Consider the following 14,217-nt stretch of genomic DNA (forward strand, 5'->3'; position numbering starts at 1 on the left):
TCGGATAAATCATGTTAGATTTCACATATTCATGCTTTGAAGAAGGGGATGTTGCCGAAATGTTAGCCACGAATAAAAAGGATAGTAAGAACCTCGTATCCGGCTCAATAAAAGAAGCCAATTTTTGAAACATCAGCATGCCGATGTTGGTTGAAAATCGTACTTGGAGCTTACTTAATTTTCACGTAGTATAGTGTTGAAAGCGACCTGACACTGATACGGTATCACGCAAACTGTTGCGTTCGTAGCAGCGCAGTGTGCTCCAAAAAGTCAGGTCGTTTTCGCCCAACTGTATCTTCATCTTCGCTGCACTGTATCTAATATGAAATCCATAGCAACACATGGACAGATGCGTTGTCTTCGTCCACTGTTACTAAATAAAACTACTCCAGCTTTACAACATCTGTATAAATTTTATTTTTCATCTATTTTAATGTCGCCCCCTTTTTTGGAGTTCTGCGCTCAACTACCGCATAATCTCAAGCTTTTTGCAGTCTACTGGATCAGTAACGGCTCAAAGAACCGCCGTCATTCGTGCGGTGAAGTCTAGAGGCGACAATGCTTTTGACGCGCTATTTCGGGCTCTACTCTATGCACGACAGCCCCATCTCGCGGAGCTGCTGAAACCGCTTATCAACGAAGACCTACTGCAAACCATGTATGTTGTCTTTTGTTAATTTGATTGCAATTGATGCTTTAATTGTATAACATTCGAAGCTCAAAAAATTTTCAAACAGTGGAAAGGAGACGTATGAACCATTTCACTATTGTCATACTTGTCGCTTTCACTTTTTATTTCATTTATTAGTGTACATCATAGCACAACTCTACTAACTATCTCACCAAACAGCAGTCTACGTTTTCTGTAGTTTGTGGTCTTTACAGTATGACGCTCCACGGTATCAAACTCAGAGTCATATCAGCGTCGTTCAAATAGACTCTACAGGGTGGAACAGTTACACCACACTTTTCTCGACATACTTAACCTAAACTGTGGCATAATTTTATGGCCTAACGTAGGTATGCGCATCTTCGTCGGGTTGTGTTGTATTCAAACATACCAGAACCTCTCCTGTTCGATCTTCAGCTAAAGCTCGCATAGAATCTATCTATTCGTTGCTATTCCATAATCTGCGAAACTTTACGTCCCGACTGAACTGTTTGTTAATGCCAAATGTCCTCAGATCTTCCTCTGCTACCCCTGTCCAGAACTTTCTTTTATTAATACGAGGTCTCTTCCTCTGCGTTTGGGTCTGGGAGCATCCTCGGAACAACTTGGACAAGACGATCAGATGACTTCATTATAGTGTGACCAGAGAAGCGAAAATTTTCTAAGACTACTTCAGAAGACCACGGAACATGTTGATGTTTTCCACGCATTATCCGCTGGTACACCATGTAAACTTCCGAATAAAGTATTTTGTTACGGCAGATTATCGGAAAACCCCAATAATCGTCAAAACAGCTTTCTCTCTATGCGTAATTTCCCATCACCGTCGACAGCCCTGCCCAAGTCTCCGACTCCTACATCATGATAGGGCGAATTGCGGATAGGTAGAGTCGCAGCTTGACTTCGTTGGCGATAGGGGTCTACAGATGTTCGGTCAATAAGTTGAATGCCGAATTGGTTTTGACGCGTCTTCGCTGAATATCTCTCTCGGTCCTGTCGTCAATTTTCAGCATACAACCCAAATAACGGAATTTATGAATAAGTTCAATAGATTGTTTGTCTACCCTGGTTTCCGTTGAGATATGATAATCTTGGGGAGACTCACATCTGTTTGCATTTGTTAGGGGGTGTCGCAATCCATAGGCTTCGACTAATTTCGATATAAGATGAACAGCATGTTGTAACTTTGCGCTGCTAGAAGCGAATATTACTACATCGTTGGCGTACTCGAGATCCACAAAGAGACATGGAGACGGTGCTAAAATGACACCGGCGGCACACTACTCAGCTGTTCTTCACATTATGTCATCAACGGCAAAGTTGAACAGAAACGATCCCGCCTCCAATTTAAACTTCGAACGGTGTAGTACATCCAGCTGATGTTCGAGCTGCAGTAGTTCTTCTATTTATGTCGATTATTAGGCATACGAATTTTCCTGGAACTCCATCAGCGCGAAGCGCGTTGAGAAGACGGTCTCGGTGAGGAGAGTCGAAAGCGGCTTCGGTGTCTAAAAAAGCTAAGACTTCGTTCTCTCTCTTCACAATAAACTCCTGCTCAGTAGTAGATCGTAGATCGACCAAGGCGAAAGACGGCTTGTTTGTCGCGGGTGGTTATTTCGCCATGGTTTATTAGTCGATCCTCGATGATCCGCTTCAAAATCCTGTACATTATGCGCAGGTGTGATATTCGTCGCCAATTCTTTGGTTCTGGATAGCTTTTTGTGAAGAGGACCTATGATAGGTAGCATGTTTTTACGAGTCAGGCATCCTTTCGTCAATTATTATTGAACTGGTGATCTTCTTTGTCTTTTCGCGAATCTCAAAGGGGAAAAAAATGTCAGTATTTTTGTGCTAATTTCATCGTTTCCGCTGGATTTTCCATTAACTTTGAACGCAGACGAGAACTTCTCACTACGTCTTGGGTTGCCTTCCTTGGAGTGACTCCGTTGGCAGTGTTGAGGAGAAGCGAACATATCTCCATTTTGCCCTTGTACTGGTTTCTCAGACCTGCTATCTGTCACCGGTAGTGCGGGGGACACATACAGGATTGTCTTCGCAGATGAAAAGGTGAATTTTTCCCGTTATAAGTCGGAAGGTTTTTTTTTGCAGCATCCTCAAAGGATTTAGTGAAAGAGTCAGCGTCATCCACTCTCTTGGTCAGCAATCGAATGTTGATCGGAACTCAGACCTTCTTCCTGCATTCATCGTTTTTCAGACCTGGCACTTCGAGCTTCGGTTGACGTTGAAATCTGCGACTCCTTTTTTTCGATTGCTAAGCTGAGAACTGGATGGCGGTTGCAAACGCAAAAGTCGAATGGAATGTCCAAGGCAGGTCTACTTTCTTCGGATGTCGGAAAAAGAGTTGTTCCTTGTGATCGACTTGAGGAATTTGGCATCTTCCGTTTGCGCTGTTGTTCTAGCGTCAAAGGAGTTGTCCGTTGCCACGTAAGATGATGGTGTCGATGATTTCTCTTGAACGTGGATGCATTGATGATGTTCATTTGCTCGCAAAGATCTACGAGACGACTTCCGTTATTCGATGTCTGCTCCATGGAGGATACGATTTTCCAAGCACATCGGGTTGTTGTTCGAGTCACCTCTTTGCCTTCGCATCTGTTCCGACAAATACCGCCTGCTGGCTTGATATCTGAGACCTCAACATCGACTATCTAAACTCTTCTACCAGAGTGTAGTCGTTCCCCGTAGCTTCCACGAAGCCGTTGTTTTTCTTCTTCTTTTCATCAGCATCGCCGCAGTGGATAGTGTAGTTCTGGATACCAATAACAGGCGGGTCTCTGATGCGCTTTCGTACAACACAGCAAACGATACACAGAGATATCGTAGAAGCCTAAACAGGACGGCTTGTTGAAGTTCACTTGACAGCGGCTAGCACCAACGTTACGTGGAGGATGTTTATTGCCAAAGATTCCATGTTCCCCTCATGCTTTTTTAAATAGTGGCTCTGGCAGGGAGCTGGACAACAGCAGTTTTTTTTTGCAATACATGGTAAACTTGTCATATAATAGTGTGCGTTATATAGCTCGTACGCTTCAAGGCGTAAACTCAGACATCTCATTCCATTTAGTGAAAGCAGGACCATCACTTATATGACTCGACGTCCTGCTAGCGCTGGACTTCAAGACTTCTTGTGGTTCGCTCTTCGCTTGAATTCACTGATCAATGAAATGAAATGTAGTGGCACTTTTTGTATATTTCTGCATCGAACGGAATCTTTTTTCCAGCAACACTTTTAGGTTTTTTTTTTGGGTATTCTTTTTTAGAAGTTTATGCTTATGAATTGATGAAAGATTTGATTTAAATTGATTTATTGAAAATTTTTTGAATTTGATTCAAGAAGACATTATTTGAAGTATTAGATTTTCTCGTCCTTTTCTACAGCAGTTAGCATAAGATGATGTGCGAACATGAAATAACCTTCACGTCATCGTCGTGGTGACAAAGGATCTACGTCAGAACAAGTGAACTGGCAGCGACTATTTAAACAGCTGTTCACATGCTTTATTTCAACTGAGACAAACGACGGAACGCAGCGCATGCAGTTATCACGGCTATGAAACGGCTCTCAACGTCTCATTCACTTCCTGAAAAATCTGATTGGAATTACTGCTCGGTAGCGCTACACCAATAATTTCATCAAATTTATTCGCTCATTCCAATTTTTGCGTCGTTGTTCCAACTGTGAAGTTCCTAGCGCATCCTGGCATGGTCGCACCAATTTTACGTCCTGAGACCCGCCTGTCTTCTCTCTGGAATTTCATTTCACACACATACATATAAAGGGTGCGTCGGGTCTACCGGCGCCAGACACCTGTAGAAGGGGGTGCGTCGGGTCCACCGGCGCCAGACACCTATAGAAGGGGGTGCGACGGGTCCACCGGCGCCAGACACCCATAGAAGGGGGTGCGTCGGGTCCATCAGCGCCAGATAGCCATAATATGGGGTGCGACGGGTCCACCGGCGTCAGATACCTATAGAAGAGGGGGCGACGGGTGCGCCGGCGACAGACACCTATAGAAGGAGGTGCGACGGGTCCACCGGCGCCAGACACCCATAGAAGGGGGTGCGTCGGGTCCATCAGCGCCAGATAGCCATAATATGGGGTGCGACGGGTCCACCGGCGTCAGATACCTATAGAAGGGGGGGCGACGGGTGCGCCGGCGACAGACACCTATAGAAGGGGGTGCGACGGGTCCACCGGCGCCAGACACCCATAGAAGGGGGTGCGTCGGGTCCATCAGCGCCAGATAGCCATAATATGGGGTGCGACGGGTCCACCGGCGTCAGATACCTATAGAAGGGGGTGCGACGGGTCCACCGGCGTCAGATACCTATAGAAGGGGGGGCGACGGGTCCCGCAGCGTCGGATTGGTGCGCAATAACTTCGTGTGCATGACGCAATAGATAGATGGTTGCAGCCGTTTGATAGCAGTGGTCACTGGACGCTTTGCTTTTCATCTTTATGACTCCTCTGCGTGCCTATTTCCTTCTTCGTTCGCCTCACGTTCACGGAAAGTGGAAACACGCATGCAAACGGCTGCTTAAATAGTAGCAAGATGTTTATTTGATCTGACGTGGAACGTTATCTTTATCAGTAAGATGATGTCTTTCACGTCATTTTATGCCAACACATCATTCTTTGATGACTGTTTATAGAAAACAGGAGGAAAACTCATATTTCGCGTGATACTTTTAAATTTTGTCTATAATGTATTGGTAAGTAGTGTTTGAAGCTGAAGTTCGAATGTTCTCCAAATGTAGAACTGAAAAGTCTAGAAAGAAGACTACGAAATCTTATAGAATATATGAAATCCTATAGAATGAAAAGCTTTTAGTTATAATATAAAAAAGGAAGAAGGATTATTGGAGATACATAAGTCCAATTTCATAGAAAACGTTACTAATATTAATTTTCGTTGATCAGTGAACGCGAGCGAAGCAAACAGCACAGAAAGTCTGAAGTCCGTTCAGACTGGTATATAATAACGAGCTTAGTCCGTGTGTGTGTGTGTGTGTGTGTGTGTGTGTGTGTGTGTGTGTGTGTGTGTGTGTGTGTGTGTGTGTGTATATGTGTGTATGTGTGTGTGTGTGTACGTGTGTATGTGTGTATGTGTGTATGTGTGTGTCTTTGTGTGTGTGTGTGTGTGTCACGAAATTCGAAAAAGGGGTTGCGACGGGTCCACCCGGCGTCAGATAGCTATAAAATGAGTTGCGATGGGTCCACCCGGTGTCGAGTTGCTGCCTCGACGCCAAATAGCTATAGTACGAGGTGGGACGGGTCCCAGGGCGTCGAGTTGTTGCGTCGGTGCCAGATACCTATAGAAGGAGATGCGACGGGTCCACCGGCGCCGGATTGAAGCGCCGGCGCCAGATAGCTATATTATGGGGTGCGACGGGTGCACCAGCGTCGCATTGGTGCGCCGGCGCCAGATAGCTATAATATGGTGCGCAATATTTTAGTGTGCATGACGCAAAAGATAGATGGTTGCAACCGTTTCATAGCCGTGGTCATTGGGCGCTTTGCTTTTCACCTTTATGACTCTTCCGCGAGCCTATTTCCTTCTTCGTACAGGTCCACCGGCGCCAGATACCTATAGAAGAGGGTGCGACGGGCCCAACGGCGCCAGATTGCTATAATATGGGGTGCGACGGATGAACCGGCGTCGGTGGACCCGGTCATTGGAGCGCAATAAATTAGTGTGCATGACGCAAAAGGTAAATGATTGCAGCCATTTCATAGCCGTAATCACTTGGCGCTTTGCTCTTCACCTTTATGACTACTTCGTTTGCCTATTTCCTTCTTCTTTCGCCCTAAGTTTGTAGCATGCCGTTCTCAGAAAGCGGAAACACGCATGCAAACGGCTCCTTAAATAGTAGCAAGATGTTTCTGTGATCTGACGTGGAACGTTATCTTTATCAGTAGGATAATGTCTTTCACGTCATTTTATGCCAAAACATCATTCTTTGGAAATTGTTTGTAAGAAACAGGAGGAAAACCCATATTTCGCGTGATACTTTTAAATTTTGTCTATAATATTTTGATAAGGAGTGTTTGAAGCTGAAGTTCGAATGTTTTCCAAATGTAGAACTGACGCGTTTAGAAGGAAGGCTATGAAATCTTTTGCTTTTAGTTATAATATAAAAAAAAGGAAGAAAGATTGTTGGAGATACACAACTCCAATTTCATAGAACTAATAACACTAATATTAATTTTCGTTGGTCAGTGAAGGCGAGCGAAGCAAACACACACCACAGAAAGCCCGTTATTGTATAGGGCTGGGGCTGTAGCCGGACGCTCAGACTGGTACACAATAACGGGCTTATTCTGTTACGCGTGTGTGTATGTATGTACGTATGTGTGTATGTCAGTCACGAAATTCGAATAGGGGGTGTGACGGATCCACCGGCGTCGAATTGGTGCGCAGACACCAGATAGCTCTAAAATGGGGTGTGACGGGTCCACCGGCGTGGGATTGGGTTGCCGACACCAGATATCTATAACATGGGGTACGACGGGTCCACCGGCGTCGGATCGGTGCGCAATAACTTCGTGTGGATGTCTGCAAAGGTAAATTAGACATTGCAACCGGTTCATATCCATGGCCACTACCCGTGTCGCATTACACGTCTATGGATCCTCCACGTATCTATTTCTTTGCACGTTCGCCTCAACTTGGCACCATGCCTTCTTCAGAAAGTGGAAACACCGTCAAAAATGACCGCTTAAGTAGTACCCAACAGTTTACATGATCTTATGTAGAACTTATCTTTATCAGTATGATGATGTGCTTACTGTTGGGGGAAATCAGGAGGAACACCCATACTTCGAGTAATGATTTCAAATTGTATCTATATTGCCCATGTTCGACTGTCTTTGAATCTCGGCATGTTGAAATGTAGTTTTTAATTGATTTTCTTGAGCCGCAGCCAAGATTGGTATTGATCGTCTTTATTAAACACCAGCTAACGTTTCGGCGTTATCGCCTTCGTCAGAGCCTGGAAAAATCAAAGCCATTAGTGATTTATCCTCTCAAGCGCCTCATCACCTACAGAAAGCACCAAAACGGTTGGCAAGCTCAAACAGCAACACATTGGCTAGTGCTTACCTCATTCGCTAGACTTGGTAACGCAACAGACCATCCCGCACCACAACTATGAGTTACAAGGGTTTTATATAGAAACCTCACGGCCCGCCCCATAGATCAAAACCCGCATAGGTCTTGATATGGGGATAGCTCGTTTTTGATATCATCCTTCTTGTTCAATTTTGGAGCTTTGGCGGTTATGCAAAATGCCTCTAGTGTTCTGCGTGCTGTGACTCGTAGGATAGTATACTAACTTCTACCTCTACTTCGGAGTTTGGATGACATATTCTCCGAGTGGGGTGAAGATTTCAGATTTTGCGAGTCCATCTAGATGCTCCTTGACTCTAATACACAGCGGACGTCCCGTTTCCCCTATATAATTGTCACCGCACAACCTGCACGTGATGCAATATACTACTCCTGATGCCATGCAATCACCCTTTCTCAACGGGCAAACCACGCAGCTGGGAGTTGTGCAGAGTCGATCACACGCACGATTACGTACCAGCTGACACTTGAGGTTCGCTGGAGGTATTTCCACAACCCTCACGTCATTCTGTAGACCCGCTCTTCGTAGACAACCCCGTACCGCTCTGCTCATATCATCAGATATATAAGGTAAACAGAATAGGATCTTTTCTGGGCCATCCACTACGTTGGATCTTCGAGAGGGATGTCGTGCTTGTCGGGTAGCACCATCTCCAGTTGGGTACCCATTGGATATTGCCACTTTATGGGCCAGATTTACAGACCATGTTTTTTCCTGGCTACTCGATGAGACTCTTGCCGTAGTACATCTTCTGTACATGTTACCTATAACAGATTTTTTATTTTGCTGGGATGCGCTGAAAGATAGTGGATTAAGATGTTTTTACATCTGGGTTTTCGACACCACTTAGTCTTCCATATCCCATTCCGCAAGTCTCAGCAAAGCTGCTAGCGGATTATTATATTCGTGGAGATCCCTGCGGCACTTTTTTAAGGCTCGTTCTTCTTTGTGCTGCTTCCAGAATCCTCTGCCTGTATTTCGAAAGATCCTTCTGCAGCTAGTATTTGCTACTAACCCAATGTCCGATGCATTCAAATTAACCCTCAAAGTCCTTCTTTTCAACTTTCGTGGTCTTCGAAATTCAATCCAAGTTTGTCGTGCGCGGCTTCGAAGGACGTATAGCATAGGCTCGTAATCCTCTGAGCTGCATCTCGTAGTCCACGTTTGGGTCCTCCACGATGTGCCAGTCGCCCTGAGACAAGACGTCAAGTAGGCAACAGCTCCGGTTGATGTTTATGTGGTCGATCTCCGCGCGAGCCACGCCATTGGGCGATTCCCATGTCCACTGACGATGATCTTTCTTCATGAAAAGAGAGTTCCCATGAAAGAGAGAGCGGCGGACAATAGCCCGGCGAGACGATTGCCATTTTCATTCCGGTCCCCTATTCCAAATCTTCCGATCCTGTATTCCTCTTCTGTAGCCTTTCCTAGTTTTGCGTTCAAGTCTCCGACAACGAATTTGTAGAAGGACTTTTCGCTGCGGATCACTTCCCCCAGCTTCTCGTAAAACGCGTCCATTTCGTAGTCATCAGCTGCTGATGTTGGTGAGTAGCAATTGATGATACTGATAGGTTTTTGGCGCAGAGGGCGGAGGTGAATAATATCCAGGCGAGGTGATAGGATCTCATGTGAACCGAGAAGATGGGCGACAGATGAGCGCACAACAAAATCAACACCACCTACATTTCGCGACGGAACCTTCTCTCCACGTATATCGAGTGCACCGTCATTCATCTGTTGTGTGTCGCTCTTTCTTCTCTTGGTCTCCTGCAGAGCAATCACATAAAATTTGACACGTTTTTGCAGTTTCGAGAAGGGCATGCACGCCAGCGGCTGTGGACACTCTTCTCGCGTTGTAAGTACACACTCTGAGACAGCCTTCATGACGAGTCGTGCCTGTGTCGCCTTGGTCCAGAATCAAAGACGTCCTGAACAACATGAGATTTGATCGCCTCTCACCGGTCGCCATACCGTCCGACGTCTGAGACGGCAGGGCCCAGTGTGCAGGGTACTGAGGCAGTGAATATGCTGGAGTGGCAAGAAGATTTTTCCCCAAACTAAGCAGCCATGCCACGGCGAACTTAGCTTTCACCACAGGTGCCCCCCCCCCCCCTTATATGGATCAGGGAACCACCTTGCGACATTTTGCCAAGACGGTGGTGAATCTTAGCAGTGGTTTACTCTAAGCTAGCCTTCCGATTCCGAGAAGTCGGAATGTCGGATGTGTCGAACTCCTTCTCAGCTTGGGAGACCCTGCCGGAGTGGTAAACTGTTGTGGCTGCTTTGGTTCTGATCTTTTGCGCAACTACGTATTTCTAGAGGGAAAATCTTGTTGAGTGGACGTTGAATGATCCGCTGATTTGGCATGAGTTTTGCTGACCTTATTAGAAATCATCAGAAATCAGGAGAATCAAGAAATTATGATATTGTAAAGGACCTGCGTGTGAAAAAAATAAGTAGCTAACGTAATGTTATTTTGGTGGAAAGTGTTAGTGAGTTTTTGTTTCTAAGCAGTGCACTTTTCGCCTTTCCCGAGATTCCTTTTTTGCGACACTAGCGATGCTTATTTTTCATCGAACTTCTTTCCTTCCGTGTGTGAAGTTTTAATTGTGGATTGAATACCATTGTACAAGTGAACTTGGTCGTTCTCTGCTCCATTGAAGTATTTAGTGAGAACGAACCGATAAATCGAAAGCGAAATGCCGTCACTGCTCACTCTTTCAAATCTGACACAATAGGTGAGACATTTTGTTGTGTCCCTCATCAGGTCTAATGTTTTTGTTGAGTACAATTACAAAATGTTGCAGTCCAACCAATGGCTTTGACTGCAATGAATCCTTCTGGTATCCTCCAAGGTCTCCGAGTGCATGTTGTCGACAGCAATTCTTGTCCTCAGATGGATACATATTTGAAGAATCGCGATTTGGTGGGACAATTGTTTTTATATTTTCCAGATTTACGTGTATCTCTATAAGTTCGTTGTTTAGATCTATGCGAACTTCTCATCCCCTAAAGGTCTCTGCTTGATCATCAATAACGAGAATTTTGCCTCGATGCCACGGCGTCAGGGAACTGAGATTGACTGCGCTAATCTCAGGAATTTATTTGAGCAGATGGACTACAGCGTAGTTATCCAGAACGATCTCACTTGTAAGGTCAGGATTTCTGCTCTATAGGAAAATGCACCGACCACCATGCACTGTCAAGAAGTTCGATTCTCTGCTAGGCTGTTGAAATGAGGGGTCACCTCGGACCATCAGATTTTTCGCATCGAAAGTGCTGCAGTCCAACTAAAGTTTACTTATGCCTGTGACTTGTTGGATAACCGTATTTATTGTACTTCTTATTTAAAATTAGTAGAAGTTCATCTGTTTTTTTTTCATGTGGAAATGTCGGTGACTTGTGACATTTAGGCAAAAGGTGCGTTGCGTTCCCTGCTGCTGAATATATGGAGATAAGTTTGTATGTATACAAGTATCATGAGTAGATTCTTCAGCTCTTGGAGATGGAGAAGATTTTTTTTTTCGTCTTTGAAACGAAAGGCTCCATTGACACCTGCTGTTTTCCAAGTTGATCGAGCGGGCTCAATTAATTCCGTCATTCGTCCTCATCGCGTGCCATAGTCGCACAGTAGTTTCTCTTTCTGCGAGAGATATGAAGAACATCAAATTTTCATTTAAGAGACTGTGTGACGAAGTCCGTCCTCTATGTCGAGCTTCTTCCACTAGTGCGTTTAATATCGCACGGAACCAAGTCGCCCACGGCTCTGATACAACGGGTCTCGTTGAAACGCATCACGTGTCGGACGTACGTTATTCTGCTTGTCTTGGTGAATGGGACGGCTCTACACAGAAAGAATAGAAAGACGCAAAGTTCAGAAAGCGAAACTGCAGGACCATAATTATTTGCGATCTCTTCGCTTTGCCAACAGGATTTTGAGAATAGACATCGTACAGAAAAGCGGAGAGATTTTAAACTACCAAGAGGTCCACGGAAACGTTACAGCTAATACGCCAGAGTGGAGCAGTACGTACTGGAGGCCACCAAAAACTAAAGTTCTCTTTCGTTTCTTTCGCCTCTTTTTTCACTTCGACGATGACTGTTCTCTGGAACACGAATGGAACAACGATTGCATAGAGAAGGGTAGTGGAGAAAATAATCCACGTCTTCTACTCAGATCTCTTCAACGGCCACGTCTACTTACCTCCTCCTCATCTTAGGAAAGAGTGACATGTCATTCCAGTGCTCCCGTTCAATGTACGACATGCCATTATGTCAGTAAGAAATCGTACGGCTTCCGGTCCTGAGAGAATTAGATCTGACCATATGAAGAATCTCCCGGCAACACTATGTCAAGGCTTTTTAATCGTTACCTGTTGGAATGCAAGGCTCCTTGTCAGTGGGAAACCTGCAATCGACCGTGTTGTTGTATTAGAAGGGGAGATCACCTCATATCGGCAACCATTACCCAATCTGCATACTTTTCGCTACCAGCAATCCCTTTAAGAGAGTGATCCTTGACAGGATTGAGAAAGTATTAGATGAAGGACAGCCGTACAAGCCAGATGGGTTTCGAAAATGATTCAGCACGATTGACCACATAGACACTGCGCCGAAACTCATCGCGAGACTACAAGACGCCGCTATTTCTTTTCTTCATTGACTTGAAAAGTCCTTCGATCCAGTAGAGACGGTCATGGATGCCTTGGACAATCAAGGCCTCCCTACTTGGTACATAAAGATACTTCGAGAGCAGTAGCTTTACGACTGAGATTTCCACATTCTACTGGAACATCATCATCGACGTGAAGAAAGGATTCCGACAGATCGATACCGTCTCACCTAATTTATTTAGGTCAACCCCGAGAAACGGAGTGGAATGGAACGACGTGTGAGGGAAGGTTGAGGGTCGGCATCATCCGCGCTTTGCTGATAACATCGTTCCGATAACATCTAGCATCAGCAGAGCGGAACGAATGCTGGCCGGATCCAACGAAGTATGTGGGTACATCGATCTTTAGGTGATTCTGTAAAGGGCGATGTTGATGAGAAATCGATGGGTTCGGATGCAACATTTACGCTCACCGGAACGAACAGATGCGAATGCTTAAGCTACGCTTATGTGGGATGAAATGAGCATGAAGAAATACTCGGCTCTTGAGCTGATTAGTAGGAAACGAGGTGCTTGGTGAACATGTAAGGCAGCGAGTTTGTGACAAGAAGACTAGGAACACCCGGATCAGTGCTCATCTCTTTATCAGCGATGTACATTCTGCTTTGACCTTTCAGAAACCTGGACATTTCGCAAGCGGGAAGAAAACGCGGTGAGCGTCATTGAACGCGCATTTGAGAGAGTGATGCTAGGGACACTTGTGAGGGAGGTGATTCGAACTTCCGTCCTACGGAACTCGAGGGCTAAAAGTCACATTCACCAATGAAAAGAATCTGTGTGGCTTCTTTTTTTGGGTAACCAACGTGGTCACTCATCTCCGGGATCAGTTTTTCATTGCGAAAATTCATTGATTATTCGAACTCAGAGGATCGTTGCCATATTTAACTAAACTGAAGCTAAACGACCGCAGTGAGCAAAAAAGTGTGCCAGTGGTTGTCAGGTCTAGGGATTTCGCTTTTTTTCTTTTTCGGCATTTTCGCTTTCTTTTTCATTGTGAGCATCTCTTTCATGTGTGCACATAGAAATGAAGGTTTTTTTTTAAATCCTTTACATCATTCGATAGATGACTTCCCTCTACAAGATATAAGTACTCCGATTTTTCAAGTCCACTGAATTTTGTACTTTCAGATCATTAAGATGGAGTGTCAGGTGCTCCAAACAGCAGTTTTGAATTTTTTGAGTTTTGAAGCGTTGCTTTTTCTTCATACACATCACCAATCTCAAGTTCGGCTATCTAAGGAAACGAAATTAATAAGACTGAAAAATGAGAACGCTAACATATTGTAAAGTGGGTAAAGGATATAGTGCACGGTGGTGCATGGTGAATCCCAGTGGGGATGTGCCTGTGCGTTCAACTTTTGTTCAGAATTGTTTGAGGTTCATGAACGCGCGGGCAGCCCAATGTGTCAAATAAGTGTATTTTGGAATCCTCTCAGACAAGTCTGGTATCCCCGGGAGGATGGAAGTCTTGTTTTGCAAACAATTTTGTTCCGAGGTATCGATCGATCGTGCAGTCACAATGGAACCGACTGCGTTACACTCGCACATCTTATAGAGCGCCAAGCTCTCTCTATCGAATACAAAGCTATAAATAGTAACATCGATACATCACATTAGCGATGGTCGAATTCTTCATTTCATAACGTATGGACGATGGTGATCCCCAGTATATATGATGCTCTTTGGCAACTCGATTTTATCACCTTTTTTGCATTTTCGCAGC

General features: G+C 44.9%; 1 protein-coding gene across 2 annotated transcripts in view; it reads left to right on the forward strand.

Annotated features, from left to right (window-relative positions):
* Positions 1 to 14,217, forward strand: part of RB195_018672 (uncharacterized protein) — a gene marked incomplete at both ends in the record, with an annotated part of 33,889 nt that overhangs the window by 7,047 nt on the left and 12,625 nt on the right. For both annotated transcript variants that reach the window (XM_064186220.1, XM_064186219.1), the window contains 4 exons: positions 495 to 658; positions 10,493 to 10,560; positions 10,630 to 10,748; positions 10,810 to 10,977. In XM_064186220.1, the coding sequence (XP_064042100.1) occupies positions 495 to 658; positions 10,493 to 10,560; positions 10,630 to 10,748; positions 10,810 to 10,977 (519 nt within the window). The remainder of the gene's footprint in view (positions 1 to 494; positions 659 to 10,492; positions 10,561 to 10,629; positions 10,749 to 10,809; positions 10,978 to 14,217) is intronic.

This window comes from Necator americanus, chromosome II, assembly GCF_031761385.1.
Source record: "Necator americanus strain Aroian chromosome II, whole genome shotgun sequence".
Taxonomy (NCBI): Eukaryota; Metazoa; Nematoda; class Chromadorea; order Rhabditida; family Ancylostomatidae; genus Necator; species Necator americanus.